At 34.7% G+C, this 24148-nt stretch overlaps 1 protein-coding gene and 1 long non-coding RNA gene across 7 annotated transcripts in view; one reads left to right on the top strand and one right to left on the bottom strand.

Moving 5' to 3' along the window:
• The window catches only part of EPHA7 (EPH receptor A7), a 171786-nt gene that overhangs the window by 38876 nt on the left and 108762 nt on the right, over positions 1-24148 (top strand). For all 6 annotated transcript variants that reach the window (XM_060616202.3, XM_060616201.3, XM_060616200.3 and 3 more), the window contains exons 4-5: positions 22317-22472; positions 23517-23852. In XM_060616202.3, the coding sequence (XP_060472185.1) occupies positions 22317-22472; positions 23517-23852 (492 nt within the window). The remainder of the gene's footprint in view (positions 1-22316; positions 22473-23516; positions 23853-24148) is intronic.
• LOC132667391 (uncharacterized) lies at positions 1058-22471 on the bottom strand. Its single transcript, XR_009605121.2, has 3 exons — positions 22382-22471; positions 11668-11751; positions 1058-1237 (listed from the first exon to the last, which is right to left on the bottom strand). It is a non-coding gene; the product is annotated as an uncharacterized LOC132667391 (long non-coding RNA).

The following is a 24148-nucleotide window of genomic DNA, read 5'->3' as shown; positions in this document are numbered from 1 at the left end:
ACTAAGCAGTGTACTTTAGTGTCGAGGAAGGTTAAAAGCAAACAACAACAAAAGCTTCCCACAGTGTTAAACTCAGTTTTAATCTAGCTGTTATTGTGAAGTGTATTGATTTTAACTCACTTCTAAAAACATTGGTAGAGGAGCTGGTAGGCAAAATTTCCAAAATCTTCAAATTTCAAAATTTTTGTGTATGTCCAGGTTATTTAGTTATTTAAGTTGTGTACCAAAGTGAGTTTTATTTAGGGGGCTCATCATCGGCATTTCAGGAGCTCTTAGAAGAAGCTATTTCCCTTTGTTGTGATCTCGTTCTAGTGATTAAGGTGACACTCATTCTGTTGTTATTAATGGCCCTCCTCTCACTCTTGAAAGGGTCCAGCCTGGGATGATGAATTATATAGTTACCTTCCATGTAAAGCATTTGGTCTCCTCTTACCACACATTTTATACATTTCCAAAGTAATCAGTTTTTAAATTGTACTCTAGTGTGTTTTAGCTTTTTTAAATATAAAGTTGTTAACATTATCCGAAATAAAATTTATGTATGTGTAACTGGTAGTTGTATATACTAACAAAAGTAATTATTATACCCTAAAGTTAAGTTATTAAACTGTGACTCAGCTATTCATATTTCATGATGGCAAACTAATTATAGGGTTTTGTTTTTTTTTTTTTTTGGAGTCAAATTTAGAGCTGAAAGGTAAAGCACCTTATAGGATTATGTGTCAAATGAAATTAGATGGAAAGAAAAATTATGTTTTGGAAGAAGAGGCAATTCAACGTTTTTGCTTCTCTGGAATTAATGTGCATTTAGAGTGAACTTGCATGAAGGCAAATTTGATTTTCATAATTCATTAAATATTTATATTCTGATCATATTGCCAACTAATCCGTGTGAAAAAGAATTTTAGCCTGGACAATGCTAATAGATCTTTTCTTCCTGTATTACTTATATTAATATAAATGTCTATTTAGGATTTTATTCATTCAGTTATATTCAGTATAATCAGAGTTTATGTTTTTTTTTTTTCATTTCTTTGTGGAATGGTTACTGAATGTATATACACATTCATGAAATGATTAGAAAATTATACATCACAGTATTCAGGTACAAGAGTATATAGTATACACCAAACGGCACAGGACTGTGGCAGAGGTCTGGATCCAGAAGAAACACACCACTGGAAACTGGACTGGAGTCAGAAACTGATGGCTGGGTTCTAAGCCCATTTTCACTACCCTGTAACATTAACATTAAAATTAGTGTCACTAATGTCTCTGAGCCTCCACTCTGATTATCTATTGAATGAGGGTATATGCTTGCCTGCCTAACTCATATGCTGCTGAAAGGACACTCTTAAAAATCAACCTGCATTTTAATTTTTAATATTTTGAAACCAAAACTTCTGGCACGATCTGGATAATTGGAAAATGTAAGAGTAGAGTCTAGGAAATATCTAACGACGACAAAAATCTCTTAACTCTACCCCCCAGAGATGTCCTGAATGTCCAGTTCTCTACAAACAACCACGTGTGTCCTGTTCCAGTCCACCATCATCTTCCACCTGTATCACTGCCCCACTTTTTCTCTGTTTTCCTTTTCTGCCTTGTGCTTATCCAATGCATCTACAGTGATTTTTTTTTAAGTTTACTTATTTATTTTTGAGAGAGAGAGAGTGAGCAGGGGAGGGACAGAGAGAGAGACAGAGATAGAGAGAGAGACAATTCCAGGCAGGCTCTGGACTGTCAGCATAGAGGCATAGAACCCAACATGGGGCTCGATCTCACGAACACTGAGATCATGACCTAAGCCAAAATCAAGTGGTGGATGCTCAACCAACTGAGCCACAGCAGCACCCCTACAGTGATGCTTCTAAATGTGAGTCATATCTTACCATTGTCTTCTAAAAATCCTTCACTGGCTTACTATTCCTCTTAGAAGGAAATAAAAACTTAACTCTTGCCTCTGCCTTGTTCTAGAGTCATCACTTGCTCCTCTGTCATTTGTATCCTACATTCCATCACAGTAACATCCTGCATTGCCTCAAATTGCCATGATCTTTTTCCTCTCTGCTCTTTCTTTGTCTGTGAATAATCTTCTTTCCACTCTCTTTTGAGTACTTCTTACTTATTCTGCAGGTTTCACGTATACCAGAAGAGATGCCACTGAATCCGTGTTCCTGCACTGATTCCCATTCATGACATATCATGCTTTTTAGAATTGCTTGTTTAATTATCGGCCTTCTACTAGACAGAGCTCTGTGAGGACAAGGACTGTGTCTGTCTTTCTTCCCACAACGTCTATAGGTCTTTGCATAGTGAGTACATAAGACGCATTCATAATATTTGTTGGATGATAAATAAGTGAATAACTGTACAGGAAGACCGCACAGTACATAAGATGAGCTGTGATAAACATTTGTCAGAAGGTTACTGTATTGTGAGTGTCCAAAGAATAATGGACAAGAATTAACTTGATATGAGAGGTAGAGGGAAGTAGAAATTTCAAGTTTCCTACTAGTGAAGGAATAACAACTTTAGTTTTTGTTTTTTTGTTTTTTAATTCTAGGTTAAGACTTCTCTTATAAGTGGAGACATACCTTTTATGTAGATAGAAGTTTGAAATAGTGACTCTGATCTGAGAGAAGAGAGGGTGGTAATAAGAACAGTCCTATCGACTTCAACGTATATAGCACTTTTTCCATTTTTCAAACCTTTTTTTTTAACAAAAATTTCAAGTGAGGTTAATTTCTTTTTTCAATGTTTATTTATTTATTTTGAGGAAGAGATGAAGTGAGTAGGGGAAAGTGCAGAGAGAGAGAGAGAGAGAGAATCCCAAGTGGGCTCTCCACTGTCAGCACAGAGCCCGACACAGGGCTCAATCCCACAAACCTGAGAGATCATGACCCGATCTGAAATCCAGAGTGGAGTCGAATGCTTAACCCACTGAGCCACTTAGGCACCCCAAAGAGGTTAATTTCTAAGCAAACATCTAGAACTTTAGCTGGAGAAACTTGAAGAAAAAGTAAGTTTATGGAAGCTAAAACTAAACTTGGTAACAAAGTTATGTTCTGTTTTGTATGACTATGAAAAAAAAAAAAAAACTAGCCGTAATCTTTCTTTTTTTTTTTCCCCCCCCTGCTAGTTAGGACAGGGCTTCATTAAAGGAGATACCTAGGACTCAGAAGTAAAATTGACAGCCTGTTTGTAGTATAGCAGGGTTTCTCAACACTAGCCCTACTGACATTCATGCCATGTAATTTCTGTTGTGGTGAGTCCTGTAGGTTGTGCAGCAGCATCTCTGATGTTCACCTACCAGATGCCAGTAACATCACCCCAGTTCAAATAACCAAAAATGTCCGCAGGTATGGCAAGATGTTCCCTGCGGGCAAAGTCGCCCCCACTTGAGAAATATTGCACTGGAAAATTAAAAGTTATATCCTCATGCTGTATGGATAGGAAAACTTTATAATATTTTGGAGACTTTGTAATTCCCATGTAAATTGTTTCTAGCCCTGTATTTGGTGATTATTAGCAAAATGTGACCAGTTTCAGATTTTGTGTGTAATGTGAAAGTGATGAGGACTCTGGACTACTTGTCACAAAAGCAAAGACATCAAAGGAATAGAATGGGTGGTAGAAATATAAGATAAGAAAGGAGAGTTAATTTGTGTCTTGAGGATCTGCCTCAAAGGTGTAAAAAGAGAATACATGAGTCTGCTTGAACCTTTGACTTGCTTGGGACCCAGGGTTGAAGAATTGAAGAAGCCTTACATTTCCCCCAAAGATGGGCTTCAGTTATGGGGTATGCACTTCTGTATATAGTCTTTATTTTTGTTCAAATGCACTTGAATGGAAGACAGTGAGTGTTTCTTATAACGGGTGGCTACAATTTTCCAGAAAATGAGCTGCATATATTCCTGTAGGTAGGAGACATGTCTTTGGCCTTCTGTTCTCATACGTTACAGTCAGCTGTTATCATGTCAGTTGTTTGGCTGTGGACTACCAGTGTTGTATTAGTAGGTGAAAATGAAACCACAGTTTGTCACTTGGTCACTGCTGGTGACAGTATGGCATACTTTCTGGAGTGTGATCCCTCTCCTTCTTGTTTATGATCCTCAGAGTTATTAATTATGAGAAGGCCCCACCTTCTTCTGCCTAACTTCTCCTATATCTATAGACCATAAATCTCTTATAATGGAGGTTTTGTGGGCATACTTGCTAAGAGAAATAATGACAGAAGTCCTAAAATACTGTGATTTTTCTCCTTTAGTTGTCATGAAGAAAGAATGGTAGCGTTCACTTTTCTTAGTTGTCTTTAAAAAAAAAATGTCATACTTTGCAGATATGGATAGAAAGCAGATTGATATAAAATTGTGTATGGATGCTTACATCACTGTTAAGGGCAGCAAAGGAAGAGCATGAACTGACTTGAAAATAAGTTGTATTATTGTAGAATTCTGTTCTTTTTTCATTACTTTTCCTTTTTTCGCTCTTTCTCGCTCTCCCTCTTTTCAGTGAACGTTTTATCTGTAATAGCTGCCTGCAGTGTACTGGAGCTTTTCTTGACTCTTTCAAATCCTTGAGTTTTTATCAGTCTGTCTTATGTTGTTTTATTTTGGTATTACATGGCAAGTTACACAGTTTGAAACGTGTGTTTGGCATATTTTCTTTCATTGGAGATTATAGGGCAAAGTTGTACCTTTATCTAAATACCCTACTAAACAAAGTAAATTTGTACAGACCAAAGCGACAGAAGGAAAACTAGGTTAAATTTCAAATGGATTTTTAAATGACGTTATTTTAAAGAATCCTTTATACATGATTTCTTCAGCTGTCGAAACTATTAAATGAATTCCTAAATTGAAACTTATAGACATTTAGCTACATAATTTATATAATTATGCAGTTAAAAAGACTGCTTACAAAAATGTTGGAGAACACTCCAGAAGCTGTTTTTACATTTTGGTGAAGCAAAATTTTCTTAATTAAAAAAAAAACAAAAAACAAAAAACAAAAACAAACCTGTTCTTTACAATATAACATAATAAAGAATTATAATATTAATTGACATGTATAAAGTACTTAGTATGTGCTAGGGATTGTTATAAGTTATTTTGTCCACATAACAGTCCTATTAAGAAAAAAAAATTACTTTTCCTAGGCCGTTTCCTATCCAGTGGTCTAGTAGCAGGTCAAGCATTTAAACCTAGGGTTTGAATTCAAAGTGTTTGGCTCTGTAGCTTGCATTTTTACAGACTGTCCTCTACTGATCTATAAACTTTTTCTTACCCATCAATATGTATCCAATATGCAAGTTTCTTCTATTTTGACAAATAAAATTTCAGTCTATGTAACTATATATAAAACATTAACATCTTGGGCAGTATTAAAGGCTTGATTAGTGAGGCATTAACAATAGAATGAAGACTTCAAAGGACCAAACTCTTGTGAAATATAAAGGAAATATGACTAACATCTTTACATTTAATTGGAGGAATATGAGAACTGTCTTGCAAGACTGTAGTGAGAGTATAATGACCCTGCATGAGATGATAGATAGATAGATAGATAGATAGATAGATAGATAGATAGATGATAGATAGGTGATAGATAGCTGGAAATAGAAATGTAAATCTGAGCTAAAGTGAGTAATTTTAGGAACGGGAAGAGAGAGGAGGGACTCAGTTGGCTTTACCAGAGGTCAGATATGGCTTTACAAGGAGATGCGATTTAGAATTGTAGCAGATGCATTTGTAATGAATCTTCTTCCAAAAGTTTAGTGCCACATAGTTTACTTCTTGATATAAATAGCTCTAAATTCGAACCTGACTCTAAAAAAAAGAAAATGCTCTGGTTATATACCTTTTGTGAGACTCTATGTCATTTTAGTGCTTTCTGTTGGTTGGAAAGTCAATATTCTACTACCTTCTTATTATTTCTTCTGACATTTGATAAAATCTTCTTTATCTAATGTTATGCCATTTCTCTCTGAAAGTTAATAATAGGAATATTTATGAAACACTGAGGTGTAGTATGAAAGGATTTATTCCTTCATATGTTAATCAAATATGTAAAATGGGATTTGGAGTACATTTTTTGTTTGTTTGTTTTGCAAGAAAGCATGCAATATATTTATCCATTAGTAAATGGCATGCTCATGTTATGCTCGTGATTATTCAGAAGGAATTGCATTCAAGGAAATGTAGAGTAACAAAGATAGCATAAACCTTTGCCATTCTAGAGATATAACTGTGGAGATGTTGATGAATCCTGAATGTGAAAAATACCTCTAATTTTGATACTATCCTCAAACTCACTAATTAAATTATCTGCATAACACTGTTGATAATCCTATGTGGTAAGCAGCTGGCAAGTCAGTGATGTATCAAATTCCAGAGAATCAAGAATATATACTGATAGCAAGATTGAAAAACTGTTCCATAGTATTTCCAGAAATCATAGTGAACAAAGGAAATATGATTCTAAAGTACTTTTCTGGGTTTCCTGCACAAAGTATTGGTTGAAAAAATTTAACTATAGCATTCTCTATTTCTAAAAAGTCAGGGCTTATGCTTTATACTTGATACAAATCTGTTTTTCACTTGACCAAATTCTTTTTTTAATGTTTATTTGTTTTTGAGAGTGGAGGTGGAGAGGCAGAGGGAGAGGGAGACACAGAATTGGAAACAGGCTCCAGGTTCTGAGTTGTCAGCATAGAGCCTGACGCTGGGCTTGAACTCATGAACCATGAGATCATGACCTGAGCTGAAGTCAGATGCTTAACTGACTGAGCTACCCAGGTGCCCCTCAATTGACCAAATTCTTTAATAACTAGTTATATGGTACATCTGGATTTTAAGAAAAGATGAGAATTTTTGCTCGTATAGTTTTCTGTTAATTTTATTTTTGACTTTGATATTAAAGCAACAAAGTAGAATTATAGGGTATGTTGATAAAATTTAATGTAATATAAACTGCAGAGAAAATGTGGTATCTATTGGTTCATTCCAAATATAAATTATTGTAAGCTTTGATTAGGTCAAAATACACACATATATTTATTGTATTATTATGTATCACAAATATTTGAATAGAAAAATATATAAACAGCCATTGTGACAATTCTTTTAAGAAATATACACTCTAAATCATAAGTCTGTATATAAAAACTTGGCAGAGAGTAGTTTATTTTGAGAATTCTCTATTCCCTTGCAATGTAACCTTTTTTAAAGAGTAATAGAAGAATTAATTTAATAAAAAAATTAATGAATTTGTGAAATAGACATTAAGGCAATAACAATATATAAACCTACTCAACTATCATATTTTCCATGTGAAAAGTAGAATGTTTAACTAACCATATTAAATGGCACTTAGGTTGTTAGAGCTACACACATTGCACTTTGCAATGAGGTATTCAAACATTTCATGAGCAGAAAATTAACTATTTAAAGGTTTGGACAAACTGCATACCATTTGGTGATGCAACATAGATGGAAAATATAATAAAGCAAAGTTATAATGAGGATAACAGGTAAAGAGCAGTGCACCTTATCTTGATAAAAGATGGTTTCCTCCAAATTCTAATTTTGCAAAATATTTTATAGCATTCAACGTTTGTCTATTTGTATGATAAAAGAAGGATTTCATTTTGGGAAAATCTAAGAACTGCAAAATCTTTACTGACACTGACTAGTCATACTCTTTTAACATCTGTAGCTTGCAAAGATTCACCTTTTAGCCTTTACTGATTATTTAATTATTATATGTATTTATTTTTAATTTTTTAAATGTTTATTTTTGAGAGACAAGAGTATGAGCGGGGGAGGGGCAGAGAGAGAGAGAGGACAGAATTCGAAGCAGGCTGCAGGCTCCGAGCTGTTCCAAGCTGTCAGCACAGAGCCCACTGTGGGGCCTGAACTCACGAACTGAGAGATCATGACCTGAGCCCAAGTCATATGCTTAACCAACTGAGCCACCCAGGCACCCCAGGGACTGCTGATTTAAACTACAAAATAATGTTACTGAAAAATGGCAGATGGAAAGGAATGGCAAAAGTCATATTCTTGCAAGGTTGGGACTCTTTCCTCTTATCGTTGTTGACATTTGGTAAGGATCACCATTGGTCTTGTCATGCCTTAGGTACAGTTTACTGTTTCATTATGGTGAAATAAAATAAAAGCATTTGAAAATTTTCAAGCATCAGATGCAGATGCCTCAGTTTTTCATTGGTATATATCCAGTCACAAAGGTGTTACACAAATTCTTATACAATGCTTGATTATTCCTTGATTGATCACACCTTGGCTTTTAGACATTATGTTTATTTAGGCATATAGACAGCTAGTATTCTTATCTGTCTTTTGTTGAACACTTACAAAAAAGTAATTCAACTTAAATGTTGAAAATAATTACTCTAAAAGTATTGTCTGACCCGTTCCACCTGGTTTCCATCTGTGACAATATGTCTTCACAATCTGTCCTCTGCTTTTCTTCTGTATGTTCTTTACCATTAGTTTTGGGTGCAATCTTTGAACTGCTTTTTTTCCTTCTTTATTATCTGTATTCTGGTTAGTATAAATTAAAATTTCCAAACCTTTATGTAGGCTTTGAGACGACTTGATTCTAATTAACTAGGAATATTTAATTCCCTATCAGCTCTCTGTACATAATACCGTACTGTATGGCACCATTAGTGTAGAAATAGAATGGATCATTATATTCTAGTTTAGCCTTTTCTTTGTAAGAAATTTCAACACATTTTTCATTTGGAAATGTACACATTTACATTATTATCCTTTACCATAAGAAAACAGTATTTCACTTGTACAGTTTTCATTTATTTCAGATTTAAATATACTTTGTAGTACTTACATTACTTTTTCTGAGCTAATTCTTTATGATAAAGTACTCTATGTTCTTATCCAGTTTTCCTGTCTTAAGGTTTCAGTTTTAACTTGAAAAAAGTAAAATATTACATGTACATATAAATAGGCTTTAACCCTTGGTTTTGTCATGCCCCTGCATAGGCCATATGCAAAATGAATTAATTTATTTTAGAGACATATGAAATTGAATGCAAAACACAAAGGTACAGAAGGGTATGTGGATATATATGTGTTTATCCTTATAATAAGAGAAAAGATGTAATGGCCCATTGTATTTAAATTACTTTTTTTTGTTTACAATAATTGTTTTTAAAATTTAAAAGAAAGCCAGTAAGAAATAAATTGAAATCATTTTTCATAATGTAAGGCATCAGTGATATTTCTGTGTTTTCCAATAGAAATGTTAATTACAAGAATTTATTTTAATAGTGGCCTGTCTAGTTCCAAATTACTAACAGAAATGAAAGTATATGTGTACTTTCTAGAATATGGCAATTCTGGATTATCTACAACTAGAATATTCTTGTTTTTGAGTTTGGATAAGTCATATATTTAAAGAAGAATGGTCTGTTTTAAGAATGAGGGACTATCACTCTTTATCTTTTTGTCTTAGAAAAGAGCCCTACACTGACAGTTTTATTATGATTTATAGTTCACAACTAGTAGTTTCCCTCTCTTGGAACTTTTCTTTCCCTTGTTCAAAGAAAAATGCTCTAATTATATGGTTATAAAATATTTCACATCTCATTCATATACTTATTCATATTACTGTGTTAAAGATGCTCATAGAATTGTGTTGCAAATTATCTAAAGCACTAATCTAAACATGGCTATGCAGTTTTCTCCCTGGACAGCTTAAAGGGAACTCCTTAAGAGTGAGAGCCCATGAATTGTCTTTCCTTAACTGATATAGTCAGGACTCTACTGCATTCTACTTAGGTATATGCTATGCTCTTCCCATTGATCTGATTACAATAAAAAGTTTACTTAGTTGTGTTGGTGAATTAGTCTTTGGTAAGTGGGATAGTTATTGCCTGGTGCTTAATATTGCAGGATGAATTCAATAAATGCATTCAGTAAATGCGGGTTAACTTCCTGCTATATGCTAGGCATTGTGCTAGGCTCTGGAATCCACAGATACATAATTTCTGCCCTTGAGGGTCTCACAGTGAGCTAGAAGAGACACACCTGGGGAAATAATTACGACAGTGTTAATGCTATAATTGTGGTATGTCATACAGATCAGTTTGGATTGTCTTCAGTAGTTTTAGGAGAAGGGAAATTTTTAACTGATTCGTGAAGGATGAATTAGTTATTCCTTAAAAGCAGGAGCTAAACTAGATGTTTTTTTTTTTTTTAAATATCGAACATAGCTACTCTTTTTAAAAAGTTTTTATTACAAACTATTAAACAATATTCTAGTAGTACCTACAGTATCTTTCTGCAAAATGCTGTGAATGCGAAGTGGATAGGATACTGATAGAGTTCTGTTGGATTATTTACTTCGTGTGGAGATAAAAATTAAAAATTAACTTGTTTTCTATTTTTAAGGAGTAGAAAGTATGGGGATGCAGTTACAAAATCTTACTGTTTAATTTCTAGAAATTCAGTTTGTCTTACCACTATATATACACATATGTGTATATGTATGTATAAATGTGTGTGTGTGTGTGCGCGTGTGTGTGTGTGTGTGGTGAGCTCCCTTTTTTGAAAAAAGGAATGAGCTCAACAATATCATTTGCTGCGAGGATTTATTCTGCCTGTTACTTTCTTTTATTTCTAAGAATTAAGGATTGAGTGAATATCCTCATTGTCCTGATGCATCTTTTTAAAATGTCATGCTTCAGGGCAAACTGATTTCTTTATGATCTTCAAAAAATTTTCCACTGACATAACAGAAATGATTATTTATCTTCCCACATGTTCAAACTGCCTTAAACTGCTCTAGGGTTATTTGCTTCACAAGACTTAGTATTGATCCACATTTTATAACTGACTAAATAAGGAAAAAAGTAGTCTTCACAAAATAGCTAGAAAGATTGTTTTAACTGATGATTGTGTTTTAATCATTTTTGAAAGTTTTGCTGAAAACATGGTCAAAAGCCCACACTTCAGACTGCTTGAAATGGAAGGACTGCCCTTTGCTTTAAGAAATTAAGATGGGGGGCGCCTGGGTGGCTCAGTCGGTTAAGCGGCCAACTTTGGCTCAGGTCATGATTTCACGGTCTGTGAGTTCGAGCCCCGCGTCGGGCTCTATGCTGACAGCTTAGAGCCTGGAGCCTGTTTCAGATTCTGTGTCTCCTTCTCTCTGACCCTCCCCTGTTCATGCTCTGTCTCTATCTGTCTCAAAAATAAAGAAACATTACAAAAAAAAAAGAAAAAAAAAAGAAATTAAGATGGAATTATTTCTTTTCATTATGGTTATGGATGTCGCAAACTTTTTCTACAGATAGGTAGATTTAAGTGTTTTGTAGGAGAAAAAACAAATATTGATGAATCACTCATAAAATAGTTTAATTGTAATTCTTTGAATTGTACTAAAAATGTTCACTTTATTAAATATGATTACATTTCAAATATGTGTATTGATATACATATTTCTTGCCCCACTAAAGTTTTTTGAACTTGAAGTAACCTGATTTTATGAACCATTTTGATGTTGCCAGATCCACACTCTTAGCATCGCTGAAAGACAAACCAATAACTGCCACAAATAACTCTCCAGTTTAAATATAATTGGTCAATAATAAGTCTCTACCCACATTTCCTGCATGTCTACCTGTGCTGAGTAGTTTTCTCTCTTCACGTTGATGAAGTGCTACAGCTCTGGCAGGAAAGGTGACTTTAGAGTCTGTATTCACCACTGAAATAGGAGATAATTAAGCACATTGTAAAAGATACAGATTAAGGCACAATATTTATAGCTTATAGAACATTTTATTATGAAATATCAGAATTTTAATTGGCTTAAGCACATAAGCAACTGATTATTCACACCATTGGATACCAGGACAAAAGTAATATGTATTTAGAGATCATCATATTTGTTTTTTTAGTGGACAGAACTTTGGTCCGTTGCCTAGGATAATGCAAAGAGTAGACAAACAATAATTATTTAGTCGGGGAAATAATGAGTAATTTGACTGTATTTGCCTAATAATTAATTTGTTTTTCTTGTTTGTTTACACATCTGATAATGGAGAAGTGGCTCATTGTTTATTAGAGGTAGAAACTAGAGTGAAATAAAAACTCAGCATGGAAACTGACATCGTGAAATAATCATATAGTTATTTATTGAGTGCTTATTCTCCACCAGGCACTGTGCTAGACTTTTCACAGGAATTATACACTTTAATTCACAATAGTCTGATGATATAGTCTTATTATTAGGCCTCGCTGTTTTAGATATGGACAAACTGGGCTCAGAGAACTTAAGCAGATTTGCAAAGGTTACACAGCTAGTACACGCTAGAGGGGAAGCCAGTGTCGTCATTTATATAAAGGCCAAGTTGTATTGCTTTTACAGGCTTGTTGAAGTGAGACTTTTGTGTGGTGAAATTAACAATGTCATTCGGAACATGAATTTCGTCTTTTAAGAAGTGTTGTTTTAAAAATGATTAGTTTGGGGCGCCTGGGTGGCTCAGTTGGTTGAATGGCCGGCTTCGGCTCAGGTCATGATCTCGCGGTCTGTGGGTTCGAGCCCTGCGTCGGGCTCTGCTGACAGCTCGGAGCCTGGAGCCTGTTTCGGATTCTGTGTCTCCCTCTCTCTCTGCCCCTCCCATAATCACGCTCTGTCTCTCTGTCTCTCAGAAATAAATAAATGTTAAAAAAAAATTAAAAATGATTATGTTCAAGCTAGAGTTTTGGTCTTTCAAAAGAGGAACCCTCATTCATACATTTTACTTTTTTTGTATGTAAAACCTACATTGTCTAAATTTTCTTGGTATGTTTTCAAAACTATGAGGAATAGTTTAGTATAATGAGAATGAATAATAACATTGAAATTATAAAACCTATGGTATTATAATAAATATAAGAGAAATATTTAAAAATGGACTTGACATACAAGAATTTAAATAAAAACTTGAAATTAAAAAGTAAAAGAAAAAAAGAAACTTGACAGTGGCCTAGATGCTATGGTAAATTGTGTCCCTGCCTGAAATCTTTCTAACACCAATTGCTATTTAAGAGCTCTCCCCATTACAGCCTCTTGTTGATAATGACAATGCCCTCAAGGAGATCTGTTAGTAAAATAAAATAATACTGTATCATAAGCAAGGCATTTTTTAAAGTCACTACAGGTAAGTAATGTTTGAGTTTGGTTAGCTAGCTTCCCCTAGCAGAAGTGTTTTTAGACCATGGGAACCCAATAATTATACCATTTTGCTATAGGCTTGTATTAGGGTTAAAATTATTCTGTGTTAGTGCTTTTCCCATGGGGTTATTGCTAGAACATAGGTAACATACTGGAACATACTGAATTGCGTAAGTAATTCAGTTTTTTTATCTGTAGGTTGATCCCTCAGAATGGACCTATGAGGACAATCTTGAGTGAGATCCAGAAGGGTCTGATTTCATTTTTCATCCTTTCTTTTATGACAGTTGATGTTTAAGTTATTTACCTAATTTAAAAATTCCACTGCTGGATTCTTATCTGCATGAACCAAAACGAATGTGCCCGTCTCTGGCAACACAGATAGGGTTTGACAACAATGGCACAGTGAGAGCTAGAGGTGAACTGTTAGGCAGATGCATCGCTGACACTGTGCCCGCCACTGCCTATCAAGGATGGCGTGCAGAGGCAGGACAGTCCTTTAGAGCTGGTCTTTCACACTCTGGCTGAGGCACCACTGACAGACTAAGTGGGTGTGAGTTTGTATGTGGGGTTTTGGAGGTATGGTGACGGTGGTTGACATACACATTTTTTAAAGGTAGCTGTTCGATGAAAACAATTGTATGGGAGTTTAACAGTTAGAGAACTGATTAACTGATTGCTGTATTATTGTTAAGACAAGTTTTTGTAAATGCAAATACACACACACGCACACACACACACACACACACACACAAACATGCATGTGTCTATAGCACTTAATAATTGATAACAAGGAAAACAAAGACATTGAAGCCCAGGAATGTGAAGTGGCTTTGTCCAAATTACATGCCAGTAAATCATGGAGTAGATTTGAACAGATTTTTTTAGTTAAAATCCAGTTCTTGTTTGCCGTATCACATTACTTCTTTAGCATGGCCTAATTTTTATAAAGTAGAATAAGAAGACAAAAAAGATATGAATGTTCTAACTTGACATTTTTCCTCTTTTTTTTTTTTTTTAACCATTTTGGTAATGACATCAGAATTACAGTGATATTTTGGTAAAATGAAGAGTACCTTAATGCCAGACCCCAGAAAAATTCCTGGCATATTCCAAACCTATAATTTAATAAAGGACAAAAAAACTGTGTTTATATAATGCTTTGTTTTCTTTTACAGTCTTTTTTTTTTTTTTTTTTTTAATTTTTTTTTTTCAACGTTTTTTATTTATTTTTGGGACAGAGAGAGACAGAGCATGAACGGGGGAGGGTCAGAGAGAGAGGGAGACACAGAATCGGAAACAGGCTCCAGGCTCCGAGCCATCAGCCCAGAGCCTGACGCGGGGCTCGAACTCACGGACCGCGAGATCGTGACCTGGCTGAAGTCGGACGCTTAACCGACTGCGCCACCCAGGCGCCCCTCTTTTACAGTCTTTTAAAAAGTTTTAAAATAAAACTTTAAAAAGGTTCTCATTTTACATGTTTCTTTTTCACTATATGGTATTAGTAAACATTAAGTACTCAATTAAATAACACAACTAAATCATATATATACTTATAATGCCCTGAAATTAATTTTTCTTTTTTTCTTTTTAAAAACCCCCAAATATTTTCAGCACGTGATACCTGTTATCACATGCTTTATATTCTGCACCACTTCTTTTCTAAACTCTTACAAGTTAGTTCTAGGGTGATGTGGATGGTGCCTCACAAACTGTAAGATGCTCGTTACATCATGTTGTTTTTATCCTCTCTGCCCGCTGTTCATTCTCAATGTGAAAAATCATAGCATATCAGTGACAGGAGGTCTGGCGTTCAGGCGGACTTTTGTAATTATTCCCACTGAGGCACTGTCAATAGGATTAAAAAACAGATTCTGGATCTGTCCACCCCAGATGAGGTCAGCACTTTGAGCAGTGGGAGTACTATTTCTACAAGCTGTGCTTTCCCCTTTGCATTGTAGAGCATAGACATTAATATGACACAAATATTTGAGAGCTCCTATGGAAACGGACTGGCTTTGCTCTGAATTAGGCTCTGAATTAAGCAAAATGTCCATCTGCAATAAATAAAATAACATTCATTAGGATCCCTAACTATGTATTTATGTAGATTCTACAATAATATTAAAGCCCAGAAAGTTTCAATTACAGAACAATCCACTTATAGTTCATAATTAATAAACTCTTTGCAGCTGCATAACTGTGGCCGGAAACATCTGCAAAACCTCATATTTTACACACAGACACATACACATAATTCCTTCAGAAAAAGTTCAATTGTGCTTAAAATCACAGGTCTGGAAACAGAGTAAGACCTGAGGAAGCTTAATCTAGCTGTATTCAGTTCGCTTATGGTAGGAGAAGGAGGGGACTGGGGCTTCCCTTGTTTGGGAAAGAGATATGGTTAAAATAAAATAATGTTTAAGGTCTATTCAGATATTCACCCAAAACTAACTTTGTATCATTAAAAACCTCCCCTGACTATAAGCTGGTTTTGATAAGAATCTATTTCTTTTGTTATAAAATTATTCAGATAAAATTGCTACTCCTGAGATTAAAGATAAATTATTATTTATGAAACTCTAAAATTAACAAATGGGTAAAAGGAATATATTGATGATGGGTTATAATCTAGATCATAGATTTAAAAATTTCCAATTCTTTAAATAATTCATAGCTAATTTTTATACCTAAATACAGCTTTATAACAATAGATGAATATAGAGTATATGTATTAGAAAGGCAAACTAATATATTATTGAAAGCTTAATTTGACATTTTTCTTAATATTTGCTTACTTCTATGTTCAATTTGAAGTTGTATTATTAATGGGTTTCATTATATATACCAGCTTTACTGAAATATAATTCACATACCATACAATTCACCCATTAAAGTGAACAATTCAATGGTTTTTCAGTATAGTCATACGAGTTGTACAACAACCATCACTATAAATCAAATTTATAACAGTTTAATCACCCCAAAAAGAAACCCTGCACCCAATAATAGTCACTCACCATTTCTTCTCCCCGCTCCAGCCCTTAGCAACCAGTAATTTATTTTTGTGTCTAATGGTGTCAGTATTCTGGACATTTTGCATAATGGAAATATATTTTTGTGACTGGATCTTTTCATATAGCCTGATATTTTCAGAGTTCATCCATATTTGATTGCTGAATAATATTCCTTTGTGTTTATTTGTTTGCTAGTTGATGGACATTTGGGTTGTCTCTACCTTTATGGCTATTATGAATAATTTAGTTGTGAACATTTATGTGCAAGTTTTGTATCAATAGACATTTTTATTTCTCTCGGGTATACACCTAGGAGTGGAGTTGTGAGGTGTTGTGAGGTAATCTGGTAATTATGTTTAACTTTTTGAGAAATTGCTAGTCTTTTTTTTCAAAGTGGCTACACCATTTTACATTCCTAACACAGCAAGGCATGAGACTTCTAATTTCACCATATTCTTACCAACACTTGTTTTATCTGTCTTTTTTTCTTATACCTATCCTACTGGGGATAAGTAGTATCTCATTGTGGTTTTGATGTGCACTTCTCTGATGGCTAATGGTGTTGATCATTTTTATATGTGTTCATTGGCCGTTTGTGTGTCCTCCATATAGAAATATCTGTTCAGATTCTCTGCCTATTTTTGATTAGCTTATTAGTGAATTTTCATTTTTTAATTTTCATTAGTTTTAAGAACTAATTTTTCATTTCCATTTTTCATTTCATTAGTTTTAAGAAAACTAAAAGTTTTCTTAAATTTCTAATTTATTAGATTTCTTAATAATATCTCATTTTACCTGCTTCATTGATTTTATGGTGGATATATCTTGTGATGTATTCTTTAGAAACTTTGATAGTCTGAGACAAGACCCAGAACCTGCAGGATGATGGTTCTAAACAACTGGAAAACCTTTAGAATATAGAAATGTCCAGACCGTAATGATGATTCAGTGGTTTTGATAAGGTCAAGTCATTAGTGTTTTTTCAAAGTGTCCCTAATGTGCAGTCATAGTGGACAGCTGACTAAGATATAGATTATCAGTGCTTTAAGGTCCAGGGTGGTGTCAAGTGTGTCTGATATTAAAAGTGGAGCTTAAGATTTCCAGAAAATGAGTCCATGAAGGACCAGGAAATCTTTCCCGTCTGTAGAAGAACTCTAGAAGTATGTGGGTTTTCTGGGATAACCAGTTTGCGGGAAAGGGTCAATCGAAATAGAGTCAGGTAGGATATCCCCCAACCTTACCCTTATAGGTCATAAACCTAAAGAACCAGAGCAAGTCTGAGTATCTGCATCCTCATTCAGAAGGAAGAGATATTCCATTTCAACTAATTTTCCAGGCTACACAGAAATTTGTCTGTGGCTTTTAGGATGACCTTTAAGATTGTTCACTGTTGGGACACCTGGGTGGCTCTGTCTGTTAAGCGTCTGACTTCGGCTCAGTTCATGATCTCATGGTCCATGATTTAGAGCCCCGTGTTGGGCTCTGTGCTGACAGCTCGGAGCTTGGAGCCTGCTTCGGATTCTGTGTCTGCCCCCCCACCCCCCAATCACTGTCTGTCTTGCTATGTCTCTCAAAAAAATAAATAAATAAATATGAAAAAAAAATTAAGATTGTTCACTGAGAACACGGATTTGTTATACCAGTACCCTGATTGTTCCATAAACTGCAACATGTGAATAGATATTCAAAGCCCTGGCACCCTGTCGACATCCATTGAAGACAACTATGGAATCTGATTGTTAGAGTTTAACAGAAATCAGAATACAAGGCTTTAGTATCCACTCTCATATATTTAAATGTCTTCATGTTCAGGATTTGTTGTAGTATTAGTACTTTTAAGTAAGTCATTTATAAATAGGAAACCCTGTTGCCTTTTTTGTTCTTTTTTAAAAGAATTAAAATCTCAAATATTATTTAAGCCACTTTAGTTTCATAGGGACACTATTCTTGTTTAAAGATAGTTGAAGTTAAACATAATAAATTTCATTTATTTCATCACAGTAGATATTATAACAGATCTTGTAATATACTATATTGTACCATGGTTTAGTGGATGTATTATAGTATATTGTTACTGCCTGGGAAACAGAAGTTTCATGTGCTTCCTAGATTCCGTTTTTCTTTGACGGTTTTTCATTGAAGAACGGACTAAGTGAAAACATGTTGGTGTATGAAATCTGACAAGATTATGGTTCTCGGCGCTAGGATAATGAACTTATGTTATTTTATTCATTAGGGCCCCAAAGGACTTGATAAAACAGCCGAAAGAATCAATCCCAGGCCTTTGTGATAACACTGAAAAAATAAACTATTGCTAAAATAATAGGATAGATTATTTTTACAAAATTAATTAAATATTGAAAACAAATTTTGTACATATTCCCAATCTTCATCAATATAGTGAATATTACCTTCAAATAATGTTCAATTAAAAAAGCAAAAACATCAAAAGGTAGGAAATTAAAATTGTATGTTTCTTTTTGTAACTAACTTTACCATAGTGCACATACTATATTTTTAAAAAAAAAATTTTAATGTTAATTTTGAGAGAGAGAGAGAGAGAGAGAGAAAGAGCGTGATGGGGTGAGGGGCAGAGAGAGAGGGAAACACAGAATCCGAAGCAGGCTCCAGACTCTGAGCCGTCAGCACAGAGCCCGACACGGGGCTCGAACTCATGAACTTTGAGATCATGACCTGAGCCGAAGTCAGACACTTAACCACCTGAGCCACCCAGACACCCTACACATACTATATTAATTAAAGTTTGCTTTGAGTTCAAATACCATTGAACAAATTGAGAACTAAAGCAAAGAAAGAAAAGTTTTAAAGCTGCGTTTGCACAATTCCTAGAAAGTTATTCCTAGATACTTTACAATTACGTATAAAGGGAATTTATCTTTGAGGTTTCAGAAGGCATTTACCTCTAAAAACTTTCTTACTGGTACCTTTTAGAAAACCAGTTGCATTCCTGTAGGGGAGAAATGGCCTTGTTTCCAGATAGCCTTTTTGGGGGCAATTGGAGAGCTCATGTAGATCTTATGTGGCTCTCAGATATGCTACTTCGCCCCAGTTTCTTTCCCTGAGTATTTTACTCAGGTTATTTCTTATAGATATCTCATCTAAATTTTTAATTTTACGAGCATCTGCTACTTCCTACCCAAACTTTTTACCACCCAGTTGCTCACTATTATCCTGAGAGATACAGCTTATGTCTCTGCATGTTCTTGGCTTTACTCTTAACACCATAGCTCCAAAGATTTTGTACTTATTTTTAATAACTCTAAATTAATAGTCTTCCTAGAGATTAAGTGCAAACTGTCTTGTTACCACTTATTATTTTCAATATTAACTGAACTGAAACAGAATATTACTTCAAAGAAAAAATGTTAAGACTTTGATGACCACATTTTTCCGGCATTGCCTCTATCATTATCTATTTAATGATAGCCATACATGTACTCCTCAATTTTGCTGGCATCTTTGGTGCCAAAATTCACAGTGAAATTGAGAATACCTATTTAGTATCTCTTCTGGAAGGTGTGCTAGGCTATTATTTCATAGTTTTCTGAATTAAAATAATAGCTTTAAATTAGTGAAAAGATATCTTAAGAGACAACAGGGACCCAGAGAAAATTAATTTTTAGGGTTGCTTTAGCAACCCTAAAATTAGCCCTGGGGACCCATTGAATGAGTGCCAGACTTTGGCTCATTGAGCAGTCAAGGCTGGTGGAATAGCATATGGTTGAGTATCAGTAGTCCTGTGTTCTAAATCCAGTTTTAACCTAGACAAACAGAATTATTTGAAGAACTCAGGTTACTTTTGCTTCAAATCTGCTTTCCCATCTGTTAAAGTGGTAACAGAATTTAATGTAATTTGAAAGTTGAGTGATAAGGGTTTTGCATTTCTCTACATTAGGTACCATATATATTCTACAAACTATGTGAGTTGAGCAAGAAATGTCCTTCCTTATTCGTAAGAAAAATAGGAATAAGCCTTTATTACAAGCTTTTATTTGCAATGGGAGCATGAGGATTCTCCTGGATTCCACCAGGCAGTGTGCTGGTGGAATCTTCTAATTCTGGAAGCCTTTCCTAGTGGATGGTAAATTATGTTGCCATTGTGTTTCCCATCTCCGGGCTCCCTAACCTCTCCTCCTTGTAATAACTAATACACACATGTCCTTAAAGACTGTCAGCACATACCTCTTCTTTCTCCTTCTTTTTCTGTTTTTAATTCTCTGGACCTTGATGTTATCAAGCTGCAGGTTGTAAGTAAAGCATTGTCTTCTCTATTTTATGGATGTCATATGTGATCATTGAATTATAGATGGAACATAAAGCAAGATAGGGTGAATACTTAAAGAGAGGAATTTCTATCCTGAGAAACGCAGGCCAAATCCTTCATCCTACCAGTTAACCATTTTTTGTGTGGCAGGATCATGTTTTCAGAAACATTTCAAGGTGTTATATTTTAGTTGTATTGTTTTATAGTCAATCTCATTGCTCTCTCTGTGCCTTAGACTTGTATAATTGCTACTGAGAACATGTGAAGAAGTGTCTTTGCCTAAGATGTTTGTGAATGCTTTCCTTTTGTATGAATTAAGGAAGCCAACCAAAAGCAGATTGGCTTCTGAGGGCAGTAGTGCATCATCTATTTGTAAGGAGATGCTTGTAGTTCTGTGTATATATCTATCACTTATCGATTGCTATATAACACATATTTAAATGAAGTTTCTAAGTTATCTGGAGTACCTATCTTGCTTGTGTAATATAGCCTTATCTTCTTGAAGCTCAAAAGATGATTTTGAGCTCTCCATTGTTTCAGAATTATGCATTAAGTATTGAGCATGTGAGCAAAAGTAGAGAATGACTCAGTACACCATCTTGATAAGATAGGATTGTTTAACTTACCTAAGAGTGAAAATGTAGATTATGTTCCTGAGGGATGCTCAAGTTGAGGACATTAAATAAATGTGAATATAATAAGTTAAAAGCTATACTTAAATTTATGTTAAATATTCACTAATCTTTCTTTATAGATATGATTAATTTTTATTCAATTTGAAGGTCACTAAAACTTAAACATATATTCATTTGATAAATATGAAGGGTAAATTAAACTTACTTAATATAGTCAATGTATCATGCCATCAATTAATAAAAAAAATTTGAAATAATGAAAATTTAATTTGCTAAATTTTACAGACAAATATATAAAATAATCAGTGATAGAAAACGGTTCAAGGTTTCCTGACTTAATAGCAAATAGGGTCTAAGTGAGTAAGAGCAACTTTACTGAGAGGTGCTAGGGACCTTCTTTGTACTTGTCTATTCATTGCTGAGAGCAGTTGCTGTGTTAGTGTGACGGTATTGTTAACTTCTCTCAGGAGAGGATAAACAGTCATCATCTGTTTACAGTTGAAGGCTTTCTCCTTATTTGTGGTGGAATAGGTTTCTCCTATTTATAGGCTTTTGTTATTTTTAGTAACAAGAAAGTTCACTTAGTGCAAGGTACCCTGCCTTATAACTTAAATTGGTTGAAATTGTATCTTGAAGTTTTCTGAAAACTTGAGGGAATACATTTCTATCATTTTCAGATGAAATTTTTTATGTCATTATTCTTCCTCATCAGATAATTAAAATTATTTTAGTATTTTTCAGTATCAACCAAATTAACACATAAAAAGTTAATTTACAGCTATTTTATATTAAGAAAACATAGCTTTGAAGTATTTTCGTATGTTTCAACAAGTAAGTTAATTATATTGTAAGTGAAGTTACCCTGAATTAAATATCCTAAGATTTTGTCATATTAAATTATGCTTTTGTTCAGTTTTGGGCTCTAGGTTTCAGACCAATGCCACCTATTGGTGCAAGTTTACTGTATTATTTGGTTTTTATTGTTTTACTTTAAAATGTAGTATTCTACATTATACATTCTACAAGTTGATTTACACTGAATACACTTTATTTTATCAGAAAGAGCTTGTTTTTCACAAATTAAATTTCATATTTTATTCTTTGCTATTACTAAAATTAAAAAAAAAAATCTATCTGCTCTCATGTTTCTATTTTCACTTTCTTTTGCATCCCCAGCCTGTGGCCGTGGGTTCTACAAATCTTCCTCTCAAGATCTCCAGTGCTCTCGTTGTCCCACTCACAGTTTTTCCGATAAAGAAGGCTCCTCCAGATGTGAATGTGAGGATGGGTATTACAGGGCTCCATCTGATCCACCGTATGTGGCCTGCACAAGTAAGTTCAGAATCGTAACATAGGAAAGGACTTTCAGATTCCTTACACTGGTTGTACTATTGTGACATCATTGAGATGGGCTTTGGATTTGTGAATGAATTCTTAATTGTTATTAAATATTGAAATTTTTTTTCATGAACTGATAAGGCCATTTTTTTTATTTTTAAAAGAGAGAGAGACAGAGAGAGAGAAAGAGAGAGACAGAGTGTGAATGTGAATGGGGCAGAGAGGGAGAGAGACACAGAATCCGAAGCAGGCTCCAGGCTCTGAACTGTCAGCACAGAGCCCGACACGGGGCTCGGGCTCATACGCCGTGAGATCATGACCTGAGCGGAATTTGGACGCTTAAACATCTGAGCTACCCAGACGCCCCAATTTTTCATGAACTGATAAGATGCATTTTAAGAATATTTTTCTCATGTATCTAATAAAAATCATAAATAAAATGCAAAAGTTATTTGAGTCTTATGTGGTTATGAAATGTGATTAAAAAGTAATGGTTTCTGACTTAAAATTCCATCACTAAATAGAGCAAATCTCACATCTTGGTGCTTCAATTAATGAATGTTCGAGAGACCCAAATCCAAAGCCAATCCCAGACTTACTGTAAATCATTCTTGAGCACATTAGGAATGAATAGATGTATTCTCTGTTATATGGTTAAAAGGAAAACTATTTTTAAACAACTGCACAACTGTTTTTTTTAGGTGCATTAACTGTTCTTTGTAATTGCTTAGAAGAAAAATAGCTAAAGACTGTGGCAAAAGCACAAAGACAGTTGTTATCCTGTTTTCATTTTGACATATTAAATGGAAAATAAATAGAGCCTCTTGCCAAGTGAATTCAAGGAGGCTTTTATACAGCTTCTTTAGGAAAGGTAATGAAATGTTTATGTAAAAGAAAGCATTTCGACTAGTTTTCTGTATGGTAATTGAGCCACTAGCTTCGTGGCCCACACAGATCCTTTCCTTCATTTTTTGTTTTTTGGGGTTGTTTTTTTTTTCTTTTTTTGTTTATTTGTTTATTCATTTTTGGTTTCCAAAGGGCCTCCATCTGCACCACAGAACCTCATTTTCAACATCAACCAAACCACAGTAAGTTTGGAATGGAGTCCTCCAGCCGACAATGGGGGAAGAAATGATGTGACCTACAGAGTATTGTGTAAGCGGTGCAGTTGGGAGCAGGGCGAGTGCGTTCCCTGTGGGAGTAACATTGGCTACATGCCCCAGCAGACCGGATTAGAGGATAACTATGTCACTGTCATGGACCTGCTAGCCCACGCTAATTATACTTTTGAAGTTGAAGCTGTAAATGGAGTTTCTGACTTAAGCAGATCCCAGAGGCTCTTTGCGGCTGTCAGTATCACCACTGGTCAAGCAGGTATGTTTTTCTGTTTGTCTTCACTGAGTGAATAATGCGACTACATAAGTGAGGTCTCTCGCGCGTGAATATTTAGTTAACTTGGCTACACAGAACTAGATTATTCCAGCTCGTTGATGATTCACACCTCTAACTTTTCTTTGTTATTCCTCCTGTTGACTATTAACCATTGCTAGACTCATTAGCATCTCCTCCAGAGATTCTGGCAGGAGAACTAAAAAGGGATAAATTGTCAACCAGTTAAGACTGTTCTAAGACAAGAAGCTCCACTGAAAGATCTAGAAGAGAGTGAAAAC

The sequence above is a fragment of the Panthera onca genome, chromosome B2 (genome assembly GCF_046562875.1).
Source record: "Panthera onca isolate mPanOnc1 chromosome B2, mPanOnc1 haplotype 2, whole genome shotgun sequence".
NCBI classification, from domain to species: domain Eukaryota; kingdom Metazoa; phylum Chordata; class Mammalia; order Carnivora; family Felidae; genus Panthera; species Panthera onca.
This window is presented reverse-complemented; position numbering and strand designations above follow the sequence as displayed.